The sequence below is a fragment of the Caretta caretta genome, chromosome 3 (assembly GCF_965140235.1).
Source record: "Caretta caretta isolate rCarCar2 chromosome 3, rCarCar1.hap1, whole genome shotgun sequence".
Lineage (NCBI taxonomy): Eukaryota > Metazoa > Chordata > Testudines > Cheloniidae > Caretta > Caretta caretta.
Genome location: NC_134208.1, coordinates 66,993,451 through 67,019,739, shown reverse-complemented (window position 1 = coordinate 67,019,739; position 26,289 = coordinate 66,993,451). Strand labels below are relative to the sequence as shown.

Sequence of the window (26,289 nt, the reverse complement as noted above, 5' to 3'; positions counted from 1 at the left end):
AGGATCACAACACACTTTACTGCTTCACCAGGCCAACCCCAGGGTTCAGCTAGGAGCTCTGCCTGCCCCTGTCTCCCAGGGGCCCCGGTGGTTCCTACTGAGCACCAGCCACTGGCCAGCAACCTGCGCACCGGGCGAAGCGCTGCGGCGCCGCGAGCTTTAGAGGGTCAAGTTCAAAACACATGGGGCCTATTTCCCTGCAGCTACCCCCCTCCCCTCCCTGCGCCCTTCCCCGGCACCAGCCCCCTGCATCCTCCCTCTCCGGCCGCCCCCCGGCCCGGCAGCCCCCCGATCATGCACCACTTATGCGCACACACCTCCGCTCCCGTAGCCCCAAGTTGCCCTGGAGCCGCCCGCCCTTGCCTGAGCCCGTGGCCCCCCGCGAGGCGCCTGCCCCTTACCATAGCGTCGTAGCCCAGGAAGTTCATGAAGCGGGCCGCTTCCCGCCCCTTGAAGTAGCTGAACCACACGGTGCCCTGGTACTGGTCGCCGGCGTCCAGGAGCAGCACGTTGGGGTGGGTGGCTCGGATCTCCCGGATCTTCGTGTACCTCCGCGCCACCCCGCCGTAGCAATCCGGGGGCCCGCCGCCGGAGCGGGTCTGGCACTTGCCGGAGTCGCGGCTGGTCTGCTCCACCCGCGCGTGGACGTCGTTGGTGTGGAGGATGGTGAGCTGGAAGGCGGCCCGGGCGGCGTGCGCCAGGCACAGCAGGGCGGCCAGCCCCAGCCAGGGGCCGAGCGCCCCGCGCAGCCTCCCCATGCCTGCCCCGCGCGCGGCTGCTGCGGCTCAAAACGGGGCCCCCTCGGGGTGGTAGCTGCGAGGAAGATCCATGGCAGGTGCTGGGGTTGACGGCTCCACCACCCTCCCCACAGGGGTTGAGTGTGGGCGGTTAAAATAATCCTCTGTGCTCCTGCAGCTGCGGAAGTGAGGGCAGGGGTGGGGAGAGATACAGGATGTCCCCAGAGTGCCCTCTCCGAGGTAGTAAAGTTACACACAATGTTCCTTCCCCTGCCTCCTGCCTCCCTCGAAACGGGGCGAGTCCGGGCTGCTGAGGAATTGTGTGGAAATCGCGCCGTGCCCTGCAACCGCCGGAGGCCGGGCTGGGCAATGTACTATGTAGTCCCGTCAACAGGACGTGATTCAGGCAGCGGGGCGGCTTGGCCAGCAGAGTGTTTGGGTTGGAGATCACTGGCTATTTGCAAGAACTGTAGTGGTTGGCTGCTCCTCCTAGAACACCTGCAATCCCCGCCCACTTCCTCAACAGGGTGACAGGTTTCAGAGGGGTAGCCCTGTTAGTCTGGATCAGGAAAAACAATGAGGAGTCCTTGTGGCATCTTAGAGACTACCACATTTATTTGGGCATAAGCTTTCCTGGGCTAGAACTCTAGAGTGGCAAGTATAAATACCCAGCACATGAAAGGATGGGACGCACTTGGTAAGGCAAATCCCATCCTTTCATGTGCTGTGTATTTATACCTGCTACTGTGTTTTCCACCCCATACATCAGATGAAGTGGGTTCTAGCCCATGAAAGCTTAGGCCCAAATAAATTTGTTAGCCTCTACGGTGCCACAAGGAGTCCGCGTTGTTTTTGTCAACATGTTTAACTTGTAAGCACGTGGGCAAGAGTTCTCCCTGGGGCTGCATCAATTTGCCTAAATCCCTCATGAAAATACAGCCACAGCTCAGGTGGGGATGGACTGGTCCTCAGCAATCCCCTGAGAGGAAAACTCTGCCAAGAACTGTCCCGTTCTCACAAGAAGCCTCAGTGTGTCTTTAATGTGCAGGCAGAGCACGCAAGACCTGTTTTTAAGGTATTTTTCCCCAATGACCCCATAATACTCTGGCTGTCAACTCGGGCTGTCAGCATGATTTACACACAATCTCTCAGCAGCCCGGACTCGCCCCGTTTCGAGGGAGGCAGGAGGCAGGGGAAGGAACATTGTGTGTAACTTTACTACCTCGGAGAGGGCACTCTTGGGACATCCTATATCTCTCCCCACCCCTGCCCTCACTTCAGCAGCTGCAGGAGCACAACTTGGGGCTGGGGTGGGCTCCAGTTGTGAGCCCCGCAGGGCTGACAGCTTGGGGCAGGGGGTTTGGTAGCTGGCGGCTGGCAGGGGGCTCCAACTGTCAGTGCCCCACAATGTCCAACACAGGTAAGTCAGTGGAAGCACTCCTGGTGAGGATGAGCACTGCTGACAGAGGGAGCATAGTGTGGACATGAAACATTGCTTTAATTACTGCTCCGACTCTACGGCCCCTTAAGTTGACTTAATTTTGTCGGGTAGGGCAAGTCTATACACTTCATAATTGCTTAAAATGAAGGTGCCATTTCAACCTTAAATAGTGTCAACAGTACAATGGTCTATTTAATGATAGCTTTAGTGATCTTATTGTAGTTTAACTAGATTTCACATACTGATTTAAAAATAACACTTTCTGTTCTGTGGTGGGATGCTAAATTTATAGCTGAGGCTTGAGTATATATAGTGAGGTAGAAAACAACAGAGGGTTTGAAATGATAAACAACTTTAGAGGATAGATTTAAGTTGCAAGTGACAGCTGGGATGAAAATTATAATAAAGCTTCCTTGTAGTTGGTGGATGTAGCTCCACATGTTTTATACTTATCACACATCCAAATTACCAGAGATCAAAGAAAGACTATTTGGTAGTTTTTGTGTAAGTACTGTAACTATTGTATGTCAAAGCATTTCTTCACACAATCTGATTTTGCAAGTCGTTTCTTTCATAAATATAAAGGGAAGGGTAAACCCCTTTTAAAATCCCTCCTGGCCAGAGGAAAAATCCTCTCACCTGTAAAGGGTTAAGAAGCTAAAGGTAACCTCGCTGGCACCTGACCAAAATGACCAACGAGGAGACAAGATACTTTCAAAAGCTGGGAGGAGGGAGAGAAAGAAAGGGTCTGTGTCTGTCTATATGCTGCTTTTGCTGGGGATAGACCAGAAATGGAGTCTTAGAACTTTAGTAAGTAATCTAGCTAGGTATGTGTTAGATTATGATTTCTTTAAATGGCTGAGAAAAGCATTGTGCTGAATAGAATGACTATTTCTGTCTGTGTTTCTTTTTTGTAACTTAAGGTTTTGCCTAGAGGGATTCTCTATGTTTTGAATCTAATTACCCTGTAAGGTATCTACCATCCTGATTTTACAGGGGTGATTCCTTTACTTCTATTTCTATTAAAAGTCTTCTTGTAAGAAAACTGAATGCTTTTTCATTGTTCTCAGATCTAAGGGTTTGGGTCTGTGGTCACCTATGCAAATTGGTGAGGATTTTTACCAAACCTTTCCCAGGAAGTAGGGTGCAAGGGTTGGGAGGATTTTGGGGGGTAAGACATGTCCAAACTATGATTCCCAGTAAACTCAGTTAGAGTTTGGTGGTGGCAGTGGATATTCCAAGGACAAAGGATAAAATTAATTTGTACCTTGGGGAAGTTTTAACCTAAGCTGGTAAAAGTAAGCTTAGGAGGTTTTCATGCAGGTCCCCACATCTGTACCCTAGAGTTCAGAGTGGGGGAGGAACCTTGACAGTTTCCTTGCTTTGTCTCCACATCACTCTTGAAAACAAAAATTTGTAACTGGAAAAAATGATACTTTATCCCAAGGTTGGGTAAGGCTGTTTAAATTGCTGTCTTTTTCTTGTTGGGATGATGTCAGGCCCTTGTCTCCTTGGAATCTGAAGTTGCTGAGATGGAATTTGAACTCAGTTTGGTCTATGTCTCCTCCCCTCCCACCCCCCACCCCCCAGCTTACTGAAAAGTAAATGAAATTTCTTATTCTTCTGCACTGTTATGTCCTGTGTGTAGTTTTTGAACATTGACGGTAGTATCTATCCAAGTTGGAATTTAGATGATGGGGATTTCTACAGGCATCAAAGAATCCTGCTATAAAGTGAAGTGATCTGTGACTACCAGAACAGCATGAAAAGCTATCTAATTTCATCTACTTCTCAGCTGTTCGGGTGTCTCTTTCCTCAGACCTGGTCTTCACTACAAAGTTAGGTTGATGTACGTCACCTTTAATCAACCTGTTTGTGCTTCTGTCTACACTGAAAATTGTCTCTGACCAATGTAAACACCCTGTTATGGTTAGGGTGACCAGACGTCCCGATAAAATCAGGACTGTCCCGATATTTAGTTGTTTGTCCCGCATCCTGACTGATATACAGTCGGGACGCCATTTGTCCCAATATATTGCTTCGGTGACACTCTGGCTTTTTTTTTTTTTTTTTTGCTTCAGCGGCACTCTGGCTTTTTTTCTTTTTTTCTTGGGGCGGCAAAAAACCTAGAGCCAGCCCTGGTGGGGGGGTGAGCCTGTGGCTGCCCCCACAGGTGTCCCGATATTTTGTTCTTGTCATCTGGTCACCCTAGTTACGGTGATGCTGTAAAACTACCTCCCCATATGGTGCAGAGCCATGGTTGACCCACCAAGGTCAATGTAGTGCTAGTGAAGACACTTTGCAACCTTTGTTGATCCTAACAGTCCACTAGCAGCTGTTCCACAATGCCCCATTCCCTGAGACAGTGACCACTCTGATCACAATTGTGAACTCCACTGCCGAGAGCTCACAGAGATCAGAAGCCACACACCCCTTAAAATTCCCCACATATATTTGAAATGCCTTTTCCTGGTTGCTCAATTTGGCAAGCATACCTACCAGCACTCCCTCTCAAATAAAGTAAAAATATTAAATGAATCAAACTGTACCAGAGAATCTCTCTGGATAGAAATTCCTTGCTTGCACATTCAGAGTATAGAAGTAGGAAATTTACTACCGACCACCTTACCAGGATGGTGATGGTGACTGTGAAATGCTCAGAGAGATTAGAGAGGCTACAAAGGCAGAAAACAATATAGTGGAGCATTTTACCTATCCTCCTATTGACTTGGCACATATCATTTGAGGAAAGGATAGATGACTGCTTTGTAGAGCAGCTTGTCCTGGAACTCAAGGGGAAAGGCAAGAGGTGAATATAGCTGAACTGCTCCTTAATAGAAACCATAATGTAATTAAACGTAATGTCCTTGTGGGCGGAAGTGCCAAAGAAATGTTACTGTCGTGGGTTTAACATCAAAAAGGGGAACTACACACAAATGAGGAAGTTAGTTAAACAGAAAAAATAATCCCAACTATACATGCAAAAATAATGAGGTCTAAATTAGTTGTTACCACTCCAGAAAGAGATCTTTAAGTCATCATCGATAGTTCTCTGAAAACATCAGTTCAATGTGAAGCAGCAGGGCACCGTGTGGTTCAGCTACTTCAAGGGGCGGGAAGCGGCCCGCTTCATGAACTTCCTGGGCTACGACGCTATGGTAAGGGGCAGGCGCCTCGCGGGGGGCCACGGGCTCAGGCAAGGGTGGGCGGCTCCAGGGCAACTTGGGGCTACGGGAGCGGAGGTGTGTGTGCATAAGTGGTGCATGATCAGGGGGCTGCCGGGCCAGGGGGCGGCCGGAGAGGGAGGATGCAGGGGGCTGGTGCCAGGGAAGGGCGCAGGGAGGGGAGGGGGGTAGCTGCAGGGAAATAGGCCCCATGTGTTTTGAACTTGACCCTCTAAAGCTCGCGGCGCCGCAGCGCTTCGCCCGGTGCGCAGGTTGCTGGCCAGTGGCTGGTGCTCAGTAGGAACCACCGGGGCCCCTGGGAGACAGGGGCAGGCAAAGCTCCTAGCTGAACCCTGGGGTTGGCCTGGTTGACCATTAGGAAAGGTATAGGAAAAAGAGACAAAAAGTATCATAATACCATTGCATAAACCAATGGTTACTCCTGGGGGAATTCTGTGGCAAAAAATTAAAAATTCTGCACACAATATTTAAAAATTCTTCATATTTTATTTGTCAGAATAACACAGTCTAATCACACCAGTTTCAATTATTTTTGGCCATTTATTTCAAAATACCTGTCAGCAAGTATCTCTGTAACAATACAGACAACCAAAAAAATTCAGGAAATGTTTTTTGATGAATAGATTCCTTACCAGGCATATTAAAACAGAACTCTTAGTAATATCCCATTTAAACTACAGTACAGAACCATATTTCCTGCACCCCTCAGAAGCAGTGCAAAGGCTTGGGGGAGTCAGGGATAACGGAGGAGCTGAGGGAGAGGGAAGTAAATTGCTGGAAAGGAACCTGGCTGTGAACTTGGAGGGCTATTGGGTATGGGTGGGAAAAGTATGGAATGGGTTTTATGGGGGGGGGAAGGATTGTTAGGGAGCTTCCCCCATGCAGACCCTGGTTGACCTCTAGCCTTTCCCATTCAGTGAGGCACATTTACCCCTGTTCCCATGTGTTCCTGCACCCCCATGTGTCCTTGCACCCCCTGTCCATGTGTTCCTCCACCCGCACTCAGACACCCACTCCCCCCCCATCCCCATGTGTTCCTGCACCCCTCTCCCATCCCCATGTGTCTCTGTTCCTCCACCCAGCCACTTCCCTGTTCCTATGTGGCTCTGTACCCCCTCCCCCTGTCCCTATGTGTCTCTGTGCCACCACTCAGCCACCCTCTGTCCCTGTGTCCCTGTCCCTGCTCCCTGTCTCCATGTCTCTGTACCCCCCTCAGCAACTCCCCAGTTCCTATGTAGTTCTGCACCCCCACCCCCATAACCATGTGGCCCTGCACCTTCCTCCCCCCGTGGCCCTGTGCCTCCACTCCCATTAAGCCGCTGCCCCAGTCTGTCCTCCCCCATTAGCCCTTATGAGCCCCTGTCTGACCCCGCCAGCACCGCACTGTCTCCCCATAGTCCCTGTCTCCTGACCTTGCCTGACAGGCGCTACAAAGAAGGCAGGCTCTTTCTCTTCCCTCACTGGAGGGGAGCTGCTGCTGAGTTCTATTGCCACAGTTCCCTCTGGTGGGCAAAAGGTGGAAATGCAGCAACATTGCAGCAGAAGCTTTTTTCTGCGCAAAAAATTAAAAATATGCATGGCTTATTAATTATGTGCACATGCAGTAGCACAGAATTCCCCCAGGAGTAAATGGTACACTCACACCTTAAATACTGTGTGCCATTCTGGTTGCCCCATCTCAAAAAAGATACTTTGGAATTGGAAAAGATACAGAGAAGGACAACAAAAATGAGTAGGTATGGACCAGCTTCCATATGAGGAGAGATTAAAAAAGACTGCGACTGTTCAGCGTAGAAAAAAGACAGCTAAGGAGGGATATGATAGGGGGCTATAAAATCATGGATGGTAAGGAGAAAGTGAATAAGGAAGTGTTGTTTACCCCTTCACATAACACAAGAACAACGGGTCACCCAATGAAATTAGTAGAGAGCAGGTTTAAAACAAACAAAAGGCAGTACTTCTTCACACAGTGTACAGTCAACCTGTGGAACTCGTTTCCATGGATGATGTGAAGACCAAAAGTATAATTGGGTTCAGTATAACTAAGGATAAGCTTATGTCACGGAAGTCACAGATTCAGTGACTTTCAGAGTCCTCCATAGCATTTTCTGCTTCAGCCCCACGGTGATGTGCTGGAGCTGTCAGCCAGCAGGGACTCTGGAGCTCCCAGCTTTGGTGGGCTGCAGGGGGCAACTGCAGTTCTCAGCCTCTGGCCCCAGAGCTTTGAGCCACTGCAGGTGGCAGAGGGACCCTATGCTCTAAGCCGCTATAGGTGGCAGGTGCTGCCCCTGCTTCCGTAACGGTGCTTGGGCTTTCATCCCTCCATCCTCTAGGGCTTCAGTCCTCCTCCCATCAGCCCCATTTTGTCACAATTATTTTTAGTAAAAGTCAGGGACAAGTCAAGGGCTTCCATAAATTTTTGTTTATTTCCCGTGATCTGTCTTTGACGTTCACTAAAGATAACCATGACAAAATCTTAACCTGAAGTATAACTGAACACTAATGTTTTTAAAAATAAAATAAAAGAAACAATAGAATATTTCAACAATTTATATTATGAAATATCAGTAATAGTGCATATTATTCTTCACTACTACACCATTAAATAAAGTAAAAATGTTATAAAAATAAAAACAAATGAAAACTAAAAACAAATTTTGAAATTCTGAAACAATCTTCTAAAATTTCCCAAAATGAAATTTTTTCCTTGGGAATTTTTGCCAAAATTTATACTTTTCAAAATGTTTTTTTTGACAAAAATAGCACATTTTACCAAAAAAATGTTTTGATGAAAAATTTCCAGCCAGTTCTAATGGACCTATTAATCCCTGGTTTGCTATATTCAAAGTAATGTCTTCTTGTCAACGTATTGTGTTTACATAATATATGAATTGTTTACTTTAATATGTGAAAGAGCAAAAGAGTTTTATAGTACTAAAAAAAAGCTTCTAAATCAGTTTATGCATGCTAATACTGACCATTCTGAATGCCTGGTCTCACCATGGAAATGCTAATATCCTGGGACTGACATGGATTTAACAACACAGTATACAAAATAAACTCTTGTATGCAGTGTTGTTAAAGCCGTGTCAGTCCCAGGATATTAGCATTTCCATTGTTTTCTTACCTTTTAGAAATAACTTATTAGCTAATCTATGTACTTGTGCAATCCCAGTCACTATAGTATTTTTCTCAAGTATTTGAAAATAGAACTCAGTGTAATAGTTTCACTCTTTCTGTCTTCTCAGCCTGTAAGAAAAATAGCTTGATTAGTTCATAGATTGTTGCGTGTGAAGAATAGACTGAAGGAATGTCACGGAGTAGCATTTTTCATGTACTTCTGAACATGGTGAGATTATGACAGATCTTCTGACAGCAAGTTCTGTGGATTTGGTCCAGCTCCTGTGATCAGAAGCCTCCTCATATTGGCTGACAGTTTCATCATTCCAGTGGGTTATCATGGAAGGGCATAATCATAGCAGTGATCTTTCAAGTAATTAGGGATAGCCTCAGAGAGTGTTTTTAATATCTGGCTGGACGGGCCCTGAACTGGTCTCTGTATTACTTGGGGTGCCAGTGCAGTGAGTGGAGCACAGAGATGATGTGTACACAGTGTCTTGTGCTGCTAAGTAGATGGGCTGCTGCATTTTGTACCAGTTGAAGCTTTCTTGAGGATGTGCAGCTTCACTCCTAGATATAAGTGGCAATAATCCAATCCAGAGGTCATGAATGACTGGGGCCATGATCTGTGTTTGATAGTATGGGGCACAAACTTCTGGCCAATTGTTTGTGAGTCTGTGTGTTTTGCCACAATAGCTATTGGAGCATTCAGTGGCATTGGGGAGTCCAGAAGGAACTTGGACTTGCCAATTGATTTAACTGGTTGAGGGCAGATGATCTCAATAAAGGAGGAGGCAAGTTCTTCAAAATGCTTGATTAAAAGACTATTATTTTCTTAATAGTAAATAATTAAGAATCAACTATATAATAAGGTTCCAGGACTGATACCAGTCTGTGTGTCACTCTGAAGCCTAGAATGTCTGTTGAATCAGTGTGAAATGATAGAAGCATCTACAAGCATGGTTGACAGCTTTTTTTGTTAAGAATATGACCAGGTGGAATCATCACTGGGATTCACAATCTGTTATTCTCTCCTCCCCCATGACGTTTTTTAACCACACACACACAACTTTACAAATTACACTTGGGCAACAGCATGTGCTTTCAGCTTCTAGTAGAAAATAATTTCCTTGGATGGTCATAGTAAATTAATTTTAAGGACATCTTTAAAGTGAGCACATACTATGTATGACGTGCACAATGGTCACAGCACTAAGGCAATTAAAAAAAAGATTAAAGTAGATAAATGAAGACATTACTAAAGGTATAATTAGTTGTTTACCAGAGAAATAAACCACGTCAAACAAGCAAGCATGTGCAGTTTGTTGTCATTTTTGCCCTAACTCAAGCTTTCTTTATAATGGCCTGCCCTCGTGCTATTTTTGGCAACATGTTTATATTGAAATAAGGAAATACAAGACCTGTACAAAACAATAAAGAACATCAAGTCACCTTAAATAAATCTGAATTACATACCAAGCCATATTATTTTTTTGCTTTGTTCTTACAGTTAGGTAAAAATTAAATTTCATTAGTTCATTCATGACAAACATTTTAAGTGCACATGCTGAAAATTAAATGCTGATATTTTTCAGATGTCAGTCTTAATGGTGCTTCTATTGTCTCTTTCTTCTCCTTAAATCTATCTCCACTTCTCTCTGTTCTGCCTCTTTTAGTTTCTTTCTAGTCTGCTTATCCTGTCCCTTTCAGTCCTATTTTCAGAATCTGTCATTGTGGTGTGCCACACTAGCTGTTTTTTCCTTGTCAGTGTCTCTGGTCAATTCCACAATGTTGGTTGCTCCTACTACTCCTACTACTGGTCGTGCATCTTCTGATTGTTTTTGGAAAGATGTCAAAGCATGTGACATTTGATGTCCTACTGAATATGAATGCCATAGATTCTTGATCATGGCTAGAGAGATTTACCTAAATGGCAAGGCTCTGCTGTTAGTCATTGTCTTTTTCCTTCCAGAACCTCCTCCTCTCTTCTGGACTGAGGCTCATTCTGCCTGGAATTACTGCATTACTCTCTTTTTGTGGAAAAAGCCTCTAGAATTTAATAGAAAATGATAACTTTTTTGCATTCCATGTTGTATGAAATATTCATTGGGTCAGAAAGAATGTGAACAGGACTCGATAGCCCAGTGGTAGGGCACTCTGCTGGGAGATCAAGGGTCCAATCCCTGCTCCAATGAATTTTTAAGTGTTTTATAAACAGTGGAACAACTTAATTATCATGGGGTGCGTCTCCTCTCCCACCATCTCCCTGCAGAAACAGCATGGACTCCAGTGGTTGTTCCCTCACTGTACCCTTTTATTTTAAATTCTCTCTCCCATTTCCACAACACCTCCCCGTGCAACAATCTATTTACAGCACCAACAGCACTTTTTGTCCCTCTCCCCAGGACCTGAGGGGAACAGAGGTCTCCGTCCCTTGATGCCTCCATGTAACTGGGCTCACCCAGCCCTAGTCCCCTCTCTCCCACTTGGGACTTTCTTCCTGTCTCCTTACCGGCCCACCTAGCAAATCCCGCTAAATGTCACCTGGGCAAGGATGAAACAACGGACCTCCATGTAATGAGGCAGAGTGGCCTCATTCTGGATGTGCAGCTTCACTCCTAGATATAAGTGGCAATAATCCACTTGGTTAACTCACCTTGTTGGGCTCAGCTAACCCCACCCCACCTCTACACCCTCAGAGGAAGGGGAGAGGCAGGGCAGCAAGTATATGAGCGAGGCCCTGCAGCTCAGTTGGAGGCAAGTCAGGGAAGGAGCCAGACATCCTTCCTAGGAGCCGAACTGCCAGCAGAGCCATCGACTGGCTGAGGTGGGTGACAGTTCTCGGAGCCAGCCTGGTGAGAAGACCACCTGCTGCTCCATAAGACGGAGAGACCCAGGGCAGAAGTGGAGAATAGGCCACTCTGTGCAGAGATGGGGAACCAGTCCCCAGCAGCCATGGAGCAGTCCCACCAGAGACTGGAAGGAAGTAGCCCAGGGAAACAAGGCGTTGACTCGGCTGTGTGGCTGGGAGGCAAGGCAGTGAACCCATGCTTCCCCGCCGACCATGCAATGAGATCCGCCATTGCTTCTAGGACCCTGGGCTGGGAACCAGTGGAGCAGGGTGGGCCCCCCTATCTTTGGCCCTGCTTTATGAGCACTAACCCTTAGGCCAGAAGGCCTGAGCCATTGACTGTCTACTTGCTTAGATCTCAGGCAGGAGCCCTGAGCCACTGTTTGTCTGCTTGGCTCCCACCCAGAAGGCCTGAGCTACCGGGCCTTAGCTGCAAGCCAGGATGCCTGATAGATCAACCCAGTGCAAGCACCAATTCCCTGTTGCCGCCAAAGGGGGCGCCCCTGACCTTAACTTGGGTACACTTTAGGAAAGGGCACAGTGTGACCCTGGGCCAATAAGGTCCAGGCCCTCCAGTCGTGCCTCACACCTTCCTCAAGGAAACAGATATGCTGGTTTTTAGGACTGGCTGGGTACTACCACCAATTTATTCTGGGTTTCTCAACCATCACAACACCTTTCACTGATCTTCTCAAGAATGGGAGCCCAAGAAAATCCAGTGGACCAAAGCTTGTGAGGAGGCTTTTAGAGTCCTGAAGGCCCAACTCTGCAGAGAACTCATTTTGTACAGCCCTGACTTCACCAAGGAGTTCCTGCTACTGACCGAAGCATCGGACATGGGGCTAAGAGCCATTTTGTCCCAGGTAGTGTGAGGTGACTAACACCCCATCTTGTACATTAGTTGAAAGCTGTTCCCAAGGAAGAAGGCCTACTTTGTGATTGAAAAGGAGGCGCTGGCAGTAACGTGGGCAATGGACTTGCTCTGCTACTACCTTCTGGACACTCACTTCACATTAGTCACTGACCATGCCATGAAGGATACTAACCCCCGAATTCTGAGAGAGTACCGCTCACTCCAGCCCTTTTCCTTCTGCCTTCAACACTGGGCTGGAAGAGCCCACCTGAATGCTGACTTCTTTTTGCAGGATGAAGGACAGTAGATGGTGGTGAGAGTCAGACCCCTAAATGGGGTCATGATGGGGGGATATGTGATGAAGAAGAGAAACTGCCAGCCAGCACAGCAGGAGTTAAAGAGAGCCTTTGGGTCCAAGTAGCTCTACCCCATTATATCTGCAGCCAATGCCAGGCCTGGAGGGGGGAGAAAAGGAGGGATCCTGGCCCAGTTCAGGGCTGACTGGCAAAGAGGCAGGAGCTAGTTGCCTCCTGCCTGAGTGAAAAGAGCAATAGCCTGCCAAGGCAGCCACCTGGGAGTAAGCACTGTCTCCCCAGCCAAGGGAGACTGTGAAGGAGACCTAGGAGTCTCCAGCACCTGAGGTAACTTCACCAGCTTGCAGCTGCCCCGCCCAAAGGAGCCTGAGACTGCGGCAAGGCACCACCCATGACACAAGAGAGGACCCTATGGGAACAAGCCACCTAGCAAATTGGCTATGCCCCAAACTGGACAGACAGGTAGAAGTAGCTCAGGGCAGTGGATTTTGACTCCCTGCTGGGAGGCCCCCCACTTCAGGTGTTGATATACCCAGGGCCCTAGGCTGGGACCTGGTGGAGAGGGAGGGTCCAAGTCCCCCTAACCCCCCTGGCCTTAAAGACTGTGAGGCTCCTCAATCAAACAGGGAGCTGAAAGCCATGCACTCTAACCACTAGGCTGCCTGGCCCTCCAAGCTGCCTGTTACAGGGTAATACTCTCTCCATTTTACAGATGGGTTTTACAAAGGGGTTTAGATGCCTAACTGCCACTTTAGACATCTAAATGCAAAATTTAGATGTGGGGCCTGATCCAGTAGGCATGCTCAAAGCACACCTACCCTGCACAAACACAACAGTTAGGGCATCCCTGGTATAGCTTATAGCCCAGTGCTTAGTGCACTCATCTTGGAGGGATCGTAACACAGCCATCACATGTTTTAGATGGTCCTACCAGTTTAAACCATAGACTATGACAGAGGTTCTCAAACTTTAGTAATCCAAAGACCCCCATTTTGTTTGAAAATTTTTCAGGGACCACCTAGCCCTCCACTCAGCCCCAGGCCCTGCCCCCACTCCACCCCTTCTCCCAAGGCAAAATATTGGATAGCTGCTTGTTAATCGAGCGCTGTCCATTCTGTGCACTGAATAAGGCAAGGAAAAATAGTATGTGTTCATGTAATTAAAAGCTGTATCATAATGAATATGCACAAGGGGGCCAAATTAAGGTTTCACAGGCAACCTTAATTCTGGCATTTTGTAATTTTTGAGTGCTTGACTTTGCAACCTTAGTAATGTTCTTTTAACATAGTTTTTTGGCGGGGAGAGAGGTTGTAATTTGCTAGGTATTTAAAAGAGCAAACTGAAAAAATAGAAATTCCATCATGAGGCATGATATTGACAGCCCCATGGTTCAGCAGCAGATTGGAACCTCTATATCCACCCCACAGACTCAGCCACTTGAGCGAATGGAGTAACTGATAGATTGTCATCCTCTATATGGACCAGGACTAGATGGGGACAAGACGTATACTTTGCTAGTGGGTTTCTCAGATTTGCTGACAGCACAGGCAGAGTGAGACTGAGGAATCTTAGATTCCATTCCAGACTCTGGAGGAGAGTGTTCCCTTGACACTTCTGCCTATTCCCCACAAGCTTGACCCCTTCTGCTCCATCCTGGCCCTGTCTCTTCATCACCTCTGATTCTTCATCCAATTCCAGTCTCCTTACCCAGCCAATCCTAGTCTTCCCCTCCAAGATTGCTGCCTAAGTCCCAATCTCCTCCTCCCTACGTCCATTCACAATCTCCTTGCACAGCCAGTCCCACTTCTCCCCTTGTATCCCAGCTCATCAGATGTTTCCACTTCCCCACTGCGCTTGTTCCTCTTACTTTGGTTTCTAGTCCCAATCTCCTTGTCCAGCCAGTCCCAGACATTCCCTTCCCTCCAGCTACTTGTCCAATTTAAATGTTCCCACCTGAGCTGACTGGCTTCCTGTGCCCACCCCCCAAATTTCCCTCACCAGCTCCCAGTCCCAGTCTAGACCCTTCCAGTCTCAACCTCCCTACTCAACCAGTCCCCTTTCCCCTTCCCTCCACTCCAGTGCCCAGTTTCATTCTCCTTGCCCAGCCAGTCCCAGTTTCTCTCCTGCCTCAAGGCCTAGTCTCTCCAGACTTGTTTTAATCTACTCCTTTCCCTCCCTTGGTCCAGCTTTTGTCCCCTCTGCATTTGAATCAAATGGCTTCTTCGGCACTACCTGGGTGCCAGAAAGTTGTGGGATTTTTTGCAGGGGGGAGGTAGGCTCCTTGCTTTCAGTTCCAGTGCCCAGCCCCACCCTACTTGGAGCAGCAATTATGTGACTTCCACTCTGTAGCCCTGTGCTAGAAGGAGCTTGCATATTTGCTCTATGGGGATGGTGCTTTGCAGTCTGATAAGCACTAGGACCTGCGGGGAAGACGGAATCTTTGGAGATTTAGCTGTTAAACTCCAAGAAGTCTGTACTGAGCATGTGCACACTGAGATTTTTCAAAGGTTTATACCTTTGGGTGGATTTTCCACAGGAACAAACAGGACAATGTTGACACACAGGACAGCACCATGCCAAATTTCAAATCCCTTGTCTCAGAGAAAAGATTGCAAGAGTTTTTTTATTGGGGCAAAACAACGTATTTTCCCCTAGCCTCATTCTCAGAAATGGCTGAACTGTTTGATCAGAAATGTTCAAATAAATAAAACAGCCTGAGACAGACACCTGGCATGAAAATTTTCAGCTTCAACGGTTAAAGTCTGGTAAAGTTATAAGCACCTGAAAACAGGGTTTTATAAAGGAAAGTGTCAGGCAATCTTAATAGGCAGTGCTACCATCCCCGCCTATAATATAAAAGTTATAAAACAGTAGCTACTATGGCCCCAATACTGCAATGAGGTGTGCATGCCTGTAGCCCTGCTCCTGAATATAGCTGCATGGAAGTTAGTGGGACTCTATTGGTGTGTGTGTGTGTGTGTGTGTGTGTGTGTAGGTATCCACCATGCAAAACAAGTTGTAGGATTGGGGCCTTGTTTGGATACAGCATGTTGCCTTCCAAAATTATATGATTTTGGTGCTCTGTCATCTCTAAGCACATCTTTATAGTATCTAACTTTGATATGAAACCCTACGTGTGGGTGTCAGGGTATAAAATATATATATAAATTCTATAAACACTGATGCACACATTGGCACGGCTCATGTATATAACATTTTTATGTGCATAAGTGTTTTTGGAATTAGGGCCTTGGCCACAAACCTGCAGCTTGTGTCCTCAGTTGCCTGCTATCTCTTATAAATAGGCACATATTTGTAGTTTAATATTTACAAATTAGCTATAAAATTTTTTAATTAAAGCAGTTTTGAGGAAAAAATATTCTCCAAAACATTTTCAGTGAGATATATATTTGAATGCAAAATAGTATCTGCATACGAAAAGAAAAGAAAAGGAAAAAAAAGAAAAGAAAGAAAACCCCAAAGAAACCCCGGGGAGTAAAATGCCTTGTATTTGATGAAATGGTATATTTTGTAAGCTTCATTTAGAAATAACATCTACTGTATAATGATAACTGTGCAGAACTACTTGCTATGTTTATAGTGTAATGCTTCACTCTGCTGGAAGTGAATGGAACTTTCAGCTTCATTTTCAGTTTTTAGTTTAATTATGAAAATCTACCCTCTGCTGTATTATTTTTCTGTAATTCATTTGTCTTAAATAATTTTCAGTATAAATAACATTTTTAGCACAAATTAAAGCTTTCTGACTTTCAGTTCTAATTTAGGATTCATATATACTCTGCAGGTTTTATATTCTATTGTGAAAGCTGACTGACATATCTCATTTTGCCTCAGTTTCTCCGGTACCTTAATAGTCTGACAAGAGGGGAACAAAAGGGGGGACAATTGTACCAGTGCCACAAATTCAGGGGTCCCACCAGAACATCTGTAACATTTGTATAAATAAAGCGAAATGGGAGAGGATTGGATCCCAGCAAACATGGGGTACTGGGGCCCCAAATGTCTTTAGATGGTCTTTCTCCTAACCCATAAGAAAATATAGGTAAAGGAAAAATATGAAAGAAGGGGAAGCATTTCGAGGCAGCTATGATCACACAAGTATTTCTTCTGTGTTTGTCAGACCTCAGCCCTGCAAGTGACATCCCTTGTGGGAGAGGCTCCTTAGTCCATTCCACTTTGACCAAACATTCCAAATAGAGCATGTTCCAAAATAGTCTGAATGAAATTCCCAAACAATTTAAAATTCAAATTGTCTAATCAAAATAAAATATACTATGAATGTAGACAGAAAATCAGATTTAGCCAAAGGGAAATGGCTGGATAACTTACCTAATCCTGCTTGGAAAGAGTTAGGCCAGATAGGCGTATCTTGGATGCATTACAAAAGAAACAGTATCTTACTTCTTCTCTGCCCCTTGGCGTGGGTGGATGTCAGGAAGACAATCTCTTCCTTCTATTTGGTTGTCATCTTTCCCTCTTTGATCCCGTTGGCCAGCCAACATCTCAGAGAAGCAGCTTCTAGTGTCTGTCTTCCATCCCTCCTCCTCCTTCAGACACTAGTCCTTTATAGCCTGTGGCCATTTTTGATGTTCAGGTTGTGACAGAATTCATTACTCTATAAAACATGCTGGTTGTAGTTACATCAGCATTTCAATTAAATGTTTATCGGGTACCTTACCACTGGAGGGTAAGAGAAACTATATTATGGTTAATATCTTGTAGCACAATCCCTTTACCCCATGCCCTTCAACTAACTAGAATTTTTTCCCAATTTCCTTTGTCAGAAACTAGCATTTCAAAAGCCCTTTTGATATTGCATGCACCATAGTCAGCATAAAGGGTTAAGATGATCTAGTGATCCTGGTTTGCATGTCAGTCTCACCTGCCTGGGGTTAGGCTGAGACAAGGTCTGTCCATAAAGCAACAGGATCTATATTTTTTTTTTATGGTTTTCTCCTACTAGTATTTCTATACTATATCAAGAATTAATTATTGACAGGCTAAAGTTAATTTTTCACAGAGGCTAAGGACTGATCTTGATTTACTTTGCTGTGTCCTAGTTTCATCCATGTTTCTTTGGTGATTTTGTATTTTCCAGACCTGACCCACTGGCTTCCTGCTTCTGCCTATTGTACTCCAGCTCACTGGCAAGAAAGTAATAGAGGACCCTAACAAAGAACTAGGAGAAAAGGGGCCATTTCACCCTTCTGAACCCTTGAGACAAGATGACAAAAATCACCAAGCCCTTCTTACAGGTAGCAAGCCCAGTCAGACTTGGAAACGTAAATTAAACCACACACCCACAGAGGAACTTTATTTGTGGTTTGGGTGGTAATTCCCAGAGTTCACTAAAAGTGTGCGTGGCATACTTTTAGCTATTCTGCTGACGTGTAGTAATAAATATTTTATTCTACGTATGTCCTGGTCATTTTGGAAAGCTATAGAGTTCATTGTGGGCCAAAAAAAAAATATTTTCAATTTACTTTCTTTCCTTTGTTTTCCACCGAATATATCCTGATTCCAAACAGGCCATACACTACTGACCCTGTTCCTTTGCATTATCCTTCCGCTCATGTAAAACCAACTGCTGTTTCCCAGCTGTTAGTGTAATGCCTAACCTGCATGCCATAATGTCCCCTCTTAGCAGGCTCTACCAATTTTGCCGCCCCAAGCAGTCGCCGCTGAATTGCTGCCGCCGCAACAGTGGCAGAGCTGCCACCAAATTGCTGCCACACCAGGAAGAACGGCGGAGCTGCCGCCAAATTGCCGCTGCGGGACACGGACGGCCACCCCATTCTGAATGCCGCCCCAAGCACCTGCTTGGAAAGCTGGTGCCTGGAGCCGGCCCTGCCTCTTAGAACGTCAGGAAGATCTCCCCTCAGCTCAGCAGCATGTTTTAAGGGGGCCATTTGTGAAGCAGATGATAAGCTCCTTTTCTGATTGCTGGGGTATTGCACAACGTACTGAGACAATACAGCAGGTATTGCCAGTTGGTACATTCAATTATCCCAAGGTTGTGTTGACCTCAGAAGGGATCATTGGTGTGCATGGTGCCAATTAAAGCTGGCTGGGAATTTTCCGATTACATGGTTTTCTGTAGGAAAATGCTGACTTGTCAAAACCAAAACTATTTGCAGGAAAGGGTCAGTTTCAACAAGTGTCCAGATTTCGGGGAAAGGAGTGTGTAAAGAGTTTTGAAATTTTCAAAACATCCTGTTTTGACAGTTTTGAAATGGAAAAATGCATTTTTGGTTTGAAATGACTTTTTGTTCAGAAATTTTAATTTACACTAAAAAAGTAAAATATATTTAAGGGTTGAAATGGAAACACAATGATTTGAAATGATCACAATGAAACGTTTTAACTGACTTAGTACAAAAAAATTCAGATTATTGGTGTGTGAAAAAAATGTGAGATTTTGACTTTTCATTCTGATTTGGGATCTGAAATTTTTTCAAAACCTCAAATTCTTATGGGATGGGAAAAGCCTTTCCTGCCCAGCTCCACTGGTAATATATAATGCAAATTCGGTGCAAAGCCTCATCATACCACAATGCAGATCATTCTTGTTACACACATCATAATAATTCTGTGGGAGCCATCAGGGTTTAGTAAGAGTGCAGAACCTGGATAAGATTAAAATGAATCCTTTGCCAAGCAGAGTTGGAGCTAAGCTATAAAGTTCATATTTGGATTCAGATCAAACTAGAACAGACCCAGAGTTCTGGGGTATTCAGTTACAAGGCGTTGGTTTATTATGTTGTAGTGATAAGGGCCAGCCATTAAATTTGGCTCTGCATCTGAACTTCTCTAAAAGGTGGGATTGATTGGATCTGTGGATTTATTTTGGCCCCATCTCTATGTACGAAGAACAAATACGGTATGTGGCCATTTTTCCCAGGGGGAACAACTCCACTTCTTCAAAGGTTTTGGTTTCCCTTTCTTCCTTTTGAGAATTCAGGAGCATACACCACACCCTCATATTCTGTCCACTGGGTATGTGACGGACGGTGGATGCAGCTTTGCCCTTGTGAAAATTTAGGTCTTAATTTGTACATACTATAAAGCAGCTAAAATACTTTAAGAAGACATATAGCCCAGTTCTATCAGCCTTACTCACAATGAGTAGTGCCTTCTCCAAGAGCAGTTGATACTCACAGAACAAGTACCAAAGATATTACTCACTATGAGTAAGGCTGGTAGATTGGGCCCTATATAAATGATAATTTATTATTTTATTAAGATATGCTGTCTTTACCTATGTAACTTGTTAATTATTGAGAAACTGCCCAGTGCAAACTGAAATCCTCAGTCCATTCTCTCCTACCTCCCATCAGTAAACATACAATCTTCTCAGTTTTGTATCCTAAAAATAAATATTAGCTGTAGGAGTTTATACTGTAAGTTATTACAATGGGCAGGAACCATCTCTTTCTTTTCAGAGTAGCAGCCATGTTAGTCTGTATTCGCAAAAAGAAAAGGAGTACTTGTGGCACCTTAGAGACTAACAAATTTATTTGAGCATAAGCTTTCGTGAGCTACAGCTCACTTCATCGGATGCATTCAGTGGAAAATACAGTGGGGAGATTTATATACATAGAGAACATGAAAATGGGTGTTACCATACACACTGTAACGAGAGTGATCACTTAAGGTGAGCTATTACCAGCAGGTGAGCGGGGGGAAGGGGAACCTTTTGTAGCAATAATCAAGGTGGGCCATTTCCAGCAGTTGACAAGAACGTCTGAGGAACAGTGGTGAGTGTGGAGTACTTGTGGCATTCTTTCTTTATCTGCTGTGAAGCAAAAACTTTGTGTGCTATCAAGTAATAAATAAGCTGTTGACCATGACCTGCCATGCAATTGCTATACTCATTTGGCTGGAAGTGAAGTCTTTTAGTCCAGGGTGATGCCTGCATACTATGGTCTGGTGTTGGGACACCTAGAAATACCTGAAATAGATAACACCAGGCAGTCAGTCAGGTGGCAGGAGATTCTGAAATCTGAAGTGTTTTCTTCTTCTTCTCCATAAGATGGGGCAATAGCTCCTCTTACAGGCTGATGTTTGAGTGCTCATACTTGAATCAAATGAACTGTAAGTCTCTCTTCAGTTCTTACTGCTGTTGTTCGCAGCCTTATATGCCTGCAAACATCAGTCAAATCTTCCTTTGTGTAGATTAGGATTTTAAAAGGTGCCAGGGGAAACCTCCAGAGAAAGTTAATTAATCTTCATTTAACTTATAAGTGGAACCAGTTAAGGAGATGGCAAGAGAACAAGGAGAATTTTGCAATGTTTCGTAACCAGTTATTTTTGCTGTGTCTACCAAGGGAAGTGCTACAGCTTTTTATGCTGCGGGTCATTCAGTCAAATATTGTCGGATTTGACGTTAGGTTCTGTGCTGATCTGTAAGCTGTTTAGGTGGCTATTATATTATCATTATCATCATTATTATAATTTACTGTCAGTGCAGCACTGGCAGAGATGCTGGACAGCATGTTTTTGTCACTGTAGAACGGTGAGAATTTTGCTATGTATAGGGGAAATGGCTGTGGCTACCTCTAAGATACCCTAGAGCAGAGGATGCGTTCATACTGTGGTCCTTTTCATGCCCTGTTTCTACAGGAGGTCATGGAAATAGATACTGGGTTTTCTCTTTAAAGTGTTTCAACTGGATGAGGTTATGAAGCCAGGGGCCCACTGTGGAAGCCTCCGTGAAACTGTATTGCCCCAGGTGATTTTACCAAAGGATTGTATGTGAAGGAGGCAAAATACCTCCCTGAATAGCTCAGAGCACAGGGGCATTTGCAAGCCTGCTTTTTTTTAGTGAGACAAGTCTGTTCCTTCCTGCCCCCACACCTCTGGGGTGTATGGCTTGAGCAATTTCTGTGCTCTCCCAAGTCTAGGAACTACAACTGTAAGTGGCCCTTATGCAGGATGTTCAAGGGGTAAGGGGCTCCTCCTGTATACTAGCACAAGGGCCATGGATTAATGGCAAAACAGTTTCACTAAAGCAGTCAGCTATTAATCAGAAGTTTGATAATAGCAAATGAAAGCATGGTATATAGACATTTACTAATGATTCCTGATTCCTTTTGTTGCACAGAGAGTACATGAAATGGAAAATATGCATTGAATACATGAATTGAGTGACAGGTGCTCATGACCATGGATCCAACAAAGCTGGGCTTTTGTGCGTTCCATTTGCTGGCTATATGCATATATGTTAGTCTGTGTCCCAAGTGAAATAGGCTGTCACTTACACAGTGTAAGATTAGATAAGTATACAAAAAGTTATATTATCTTAGCTAAAGAAAATATATGCTTTGCAGTTTGTGTGGTCCTGTTAGCAGTTGTGGGAAGGCCTTGAAATAATGTGGCATAATTGGAAAAACTGGATTTGGAAAGTAATGGATAAGATGGAGAAAAAGTCCTTGAAGAGGAGGCTCCAGTTACCAAGGTTGGTTCCAACTGGTGTAAAGAAAGAAATTCCTCAGCAGTCACTTAAGGTCAGTAAAAATGTATAAAAGGGGGAGCTCTTAGAGAAGTTATATTCAATAGGTGGCCCACAGACCAAATGTGGCCAGCCAAAGCTTCCTGTGTGGCTAACCAACGGACCTTAAAAATGTTTATTATTAAATTAGACTGGCGGCTGTCAGCCCCAAACCGTGCCTCCTGGAGCTGAACTCAAAGAAAGGGCAGCAAAATACAAGTTCTTCCAGGGTGCAATTTTCCGTAAGGCCAGCCCTGGATCTCATTTTTTCCTTAGTGATGGAAATGAAGTGATGGAAATGATGCAAAAAATGAATGCAATTGGGAGTAAATGTCGCAAAGTTGACAGCGAAAACTGAGCTTTTAACCCAAATTGGATACCTCATTATGCCATCTCATTTAAATGCAAAACCTTTGTGTTTAATATGCCATACCACTGTTATCATGTTGTAAAGTTATCAACATGAGGCACCACTTTGAATCAAAGCACAGAAACTTCAGTGTAGCCTATCCTTCTGGCAGTGTTGCAAGATGTGACAAAACTGAAAATCTGAAACATTCATATCACATTTCAAATGTCATTCTCACATCAGCTACTATATAGGAAAAAGCAATAGCTGCTGTTCTGCAGAGAATGTGGTTACTCGCTAAAAAGAAATAGCCTTTCCTGGATGCTGAGCTTGTGAAGGAGTGCACGTTGGAAATGGTGGAGGAGCTTTTTGCTGGCGATAAAAACAAAGATGACATGAACCGTGTGAAGCAAGTTCCACTGTCTGATTCCACTGCAGTGCAAAGATTGGAGGTTATTTACAAGGATTTTTTTGCCAGAACTGCTTTCTGATCTAAAAAATGCAAAATATTTGTCTCTTGCTGTGGATAACTCAAGCAATTTAAGTGACACGGTTACCTTATTTTTAGGTGCCAATTAAATTAGCCTACAATAGCACTCCTAATTTAACAAGAAGGTAACAAGATTGTGTCCTGCCCTAAAGAAATTGCCAGGGTGTTACCAGGGGGCTTGTCTCCAGCCCGCAGAGGGCTCCCCAGAGCCATAGGCGCCGACTGGAGCAAGCACGGGGAAAAATTGGTGGGTGCTCTGCATCCACCAGCAGCCAAGCTCCCCTCCCTGCCCCACCTCACCTCCGCCTCTTCCCCTAAGCGCGCCGTGTGCCTGCTTCTCCGCCTACCTCCCAGCACTTGCTGCCGCAAAACAGCTGTTTCGCGGTGTAACAAGCTCCCGGGGGGGGGGAGGAGTGGGAACAGAGTGCGCTCGGGGAGGAGGCGGGGAAGAGGTGGGGCTGGGGTGGGGCTTTGGGGAAGGGGTTGGAATAGGGGCAGGGAAGGGGCGGAGTTGGGGCGGGGACTTTGGGGAAGGGGTTGGAATGAGGGTGGAGCAGGAGCAGAGTCAGGGCAGGGCCGAGGGAAAGGTGGGTGGAGCACCCTCTGGCGCCAGCAGAAGTCGGCAACTATGCCCAGAGCAAGCTCGTCTTGCTAACCCTTGAAAGGACACGGATACAGCCTTCCACTCAAGGATTGACACATGCAAGCAGAAATTCTTTGAAAATCAAAGAATTATTTATTTAACAGAAATAAAAAAAATTACAGTGAGTTTAATAAAACGAGGAAAAAATACATAGGATTCAAAAAATACAATAGAATTACATTTAAGAATTGTACACTAAAGCGATGCAACAAAATAAAAGACACAGACTGTATAAAATATCTAACACATACAGAGAATACAATAGTTCCAATGTAATAAGCATATAAAGATCCTGGCTACACAAAGGCTTTAGTCTTAGTGTTACAGTCTAACACCATACTTAATACAATGTAGTATACACGGCCTCTACATACACATATCATGTCACAGATTAAAACAAACATTTACTTAACCCTAACCTTAACATGTAACACTAAACATTTAATATTTAACAGCCAGTGCTCACAGGATAAGTGCCGCAGGATGGGCAGGGGAGATCTCATTCAGAAGCACTGTATTTTCCACTGAATGCATCTGATGAAGTGAGCTGTAGGTCATAAAAGCTTATGCTCAAATAAATTTGTTAGCCCTGGTCTACACTAGGACTTTAGGTCAAATTTAGCAGCGTTAAATCGATGTAAACCTGCACCCGTCCACACAATGAAGCCCTTTATTTCGACTTAAAGGGCTCTTAAAATCGATTTCCTTACTCCACCTCTGACAAGTGGATTAGCGCTTAAATCGACCTTGCCGGCTCGAATTTGGGGTACTGTGGACACAATTCAATGGTATTGGCCTCCGGGAGCTATCCCAGAGTGCTCCATTGTGACCACTCTGGACAGCACTCTCAACTCAGATGCACTGGCCAGGTAGACAGGAAAAGAACTGCAAACTTTTGAATCTCATTTCCTGTTTGGCCAGCGTGGCAAGCTGCAGGTGACCATGCAGAGCTCATCAGCAGAGGTGACCATGATGGAGTCCCAGAATCGCAAAAGAGCTCCAGCATGGACCGAACGGGAGGTACGGGATCTGATCGCTGTTTGGGGAGAGGAATCCGTGCTATCAGAACTCCGTTCCAGTTTTCGAAATGCCAAAACCTTTGTCAAAATCTCCCAGGGCATGAAGGACAGAGGCCATAACAGGGACCCGAAGCAGTGCCGCGTGAAACTGAAGGAGCTGAGGCAAGCCTATCAGAAAACCAGAGAGGCGAACGGCCGCTCCGGGTCAGAGCCCCAAACATGCCGCTTCTATGATGAGCTGCATGCCATTTTAGGGGGTTCAGCCACCACTACCCCAGCCATGTTGTTTGACTCCTTCAATGGAGATGGAGGCAATATGGAAGCAGGTTTTGGGGACGAAGAAGATAGCTCACAGCAAACAAGCGGAGAAACCGGTTTTCCCGACAGCCAGGAACTGTTTCTCACCCTGGACCTGGAGCCAGTACCCCCCGAACCCACCCAAGGCTGCCTCCTGGACCCAGCAGGCGGAGAAGGGACCTCTGGTGAGTGTACCTTTTAAAATACTATACATGGTTTAAAAGCAAGCATGTGAAAGGATTACTTTGCCCTGGCATTTGCGGTTCTCCTAGATGTAGTCCTAAAGCCTTTGCAAAAGGTTTCTGGGGAGGGCAGCCTTATTGCGTCCTTCATGGTAGGACACTTTACCACTCCAGGCCAGTAACACGTACTCGGGAATCATTGTAGAACAAAGCATTGCAGTGTATGTTTGCTGGCATTCAAACAACATCCGTTCTTTATCTCTCTGTGTTATCCTCAGGAGAGCGAGATATAATTCATGGTCACCTGGTTGAAATAGAGTGCTTTTCTTCAGGGGACACTCAGAGGAGCCCATTCCTGCTGGGCTGTTTGCCTGTGGCTAAACAGAAATGTTCCCTGCTGTTAGCCACAGGGAGGGGGGAAGGTTGAGGGGGTAGCCACGCGGTGGGGGGAGGCAAAATGCGACCTTGTAACGAAAGCACATGTGCTATGTATGTAATGTTAACAGCAAGGATTACCCTGAAAGAGTGTAGCCACTGTTTTATAAAATGTGTCTTTTTAAATACCGCTGTCCCTTTTTTTTTCTCCACCAGCTGCATGTGTTTCAATGATCACAGGATCTTCTCCTTCCCAGAGGCTAGTGAAGCTTAGAAAGAAAAAAAACGCACTCGCGATGAAATGTTCTCCGAGCTCATGCTGTCCTCCCACACTGACAGAGCACAGACGAATGCGTGGAGGCAAATAATTTCAGAGTGCAGGAAAGCACAAAATGACCAGGAGGAGAGGTGGCAGGCTGAAGAGAGTAAGTGGCGGGCTGAAGAGAAGGCTGAAGCTCAAATGTGGCGGCAGCTTGATGAGAGGAGGCAGGATTCAATGCTGAGGCTGCTGGAGGACCAAACCAGTATGCTCCAGTGTATGGTTGAGCTGCAGCAAAGGCAGCTGGAGCACAGACTGCCACTGCAGCCCCTCTGTAACCAACCGCCCTCCTCCCCAAGTTCCATAGCCTCCACACCCAGACGCCCAAGAACGCGGTGGGGGGGCCTCCGGCCAACCAGCCACTCCACCACAGAGGATTGCCCCAAAAAAAGAAGGCTGTCATTCAATAAATTTTAAAGTTGTAAACTTTTAAAGTGCTGTGCTTAAAGTGCTGTGTGGCATTTTCCTTCCCTCCTCCACCACCCCTCCTGGGCTACCTTGGTAGTCATCCCCCTATTTGTGTGATGAATGAATAAAGAATGCATGAATGTGAAGCAACAATGACTTTATTGCCTCTGCAAGCGGTGATTGAAGGGAGGAGGG

At 45.4% G+C, this 26,289-nt stretch overlaps 2 protein-coding genes across 8 annotated transcripts in view; one reads left to right on the top strand and one right to left on the bottom strand.

Moving 5' to 3' along the window:
* NT5E (5'-nucleotidase ecto) overlaps window positions 1–1,180 on the bottom strand; it is a 53,871-nt gene extending 52,691 nt beyond the window's left edge. For 3 of the 6 annotated variants that reach the window (XM_048845090.2, XM_075126564.1, XM_048845093.2), the window contains exon 1: window positions 402–1,179. In XM_048845090.2, the coding sequence (XP_048701047.1) occupies window positions 402–758 (357 nt within the window). In that variant the 5' untranslated portion in view covers window positions 759–1,179. Of the gene's footprint in view, window positions 1–401 lie in introns of all 6 variants that reach the window. The other 3 variants (XM_048845091.2, XM_075126565.1, XM_048845088.2) reach the window with 2 other exon arrangements.
* LOC125634409 (myb/SANT-like DNA-binding domain-containing protein 2) lies at window positions 543–26,004 on the top strand. 2 transcript variants are annotated; one of them, XM_075126566.1, is made up of 4 exons: window positions 543–666; window positions 17,621–17,777; window positions 24,416–24,995; window positions 25,584–26,004. In XM_075126566.1, exons 2-4 carry the CDS (start codon window positions 17,748–17,750, stop codon window positions 25,733–25,735), a joined length of 762 nt encoding a protein of 253 aa, XP_074982667.1. In that variant the 5' UTR covers window positions 543–666; window positions 17,621–17,747; the 3' UTR covers window positions 25,736–26,004. The 2 variants fall into 2 exon arrangements, 1 of the variants encoding a protein (XP_074982667.1); XR_012667605.1 differs by lacking the exons at window positions 24,416–24,995; window positions 25,584–26,004 and adding an exon at window positions 18,167–23,217.
* The last annotated feature ends 285 nt before the right edge of the window (window positions 26,005–26,289 follow it).

Bases quoted from the DNA above. Each gene is read 5' to 3' on its own strand.
- LOC125634409 (XM_075126566.1), top strand. From the start codon at position 17,748: ATGACAAAAATCACCAAGCCCTTCTTACAG. The intron at 17,778-24,415 runs GTAGCAAGCCCA...CTGTTTGGCCAG, and splicing joins TCACCAAGCCCTTCTTACAG to CGTGGCAAGCTGCAGGTGAC. The intron at 24,996-25,583 runs GTGAGTGTACCT...TTTCTCCACCAG, and splicing joins AGGCGGAGAAGGGACCTCTG to CTGCATGTGTTTCAATGATC.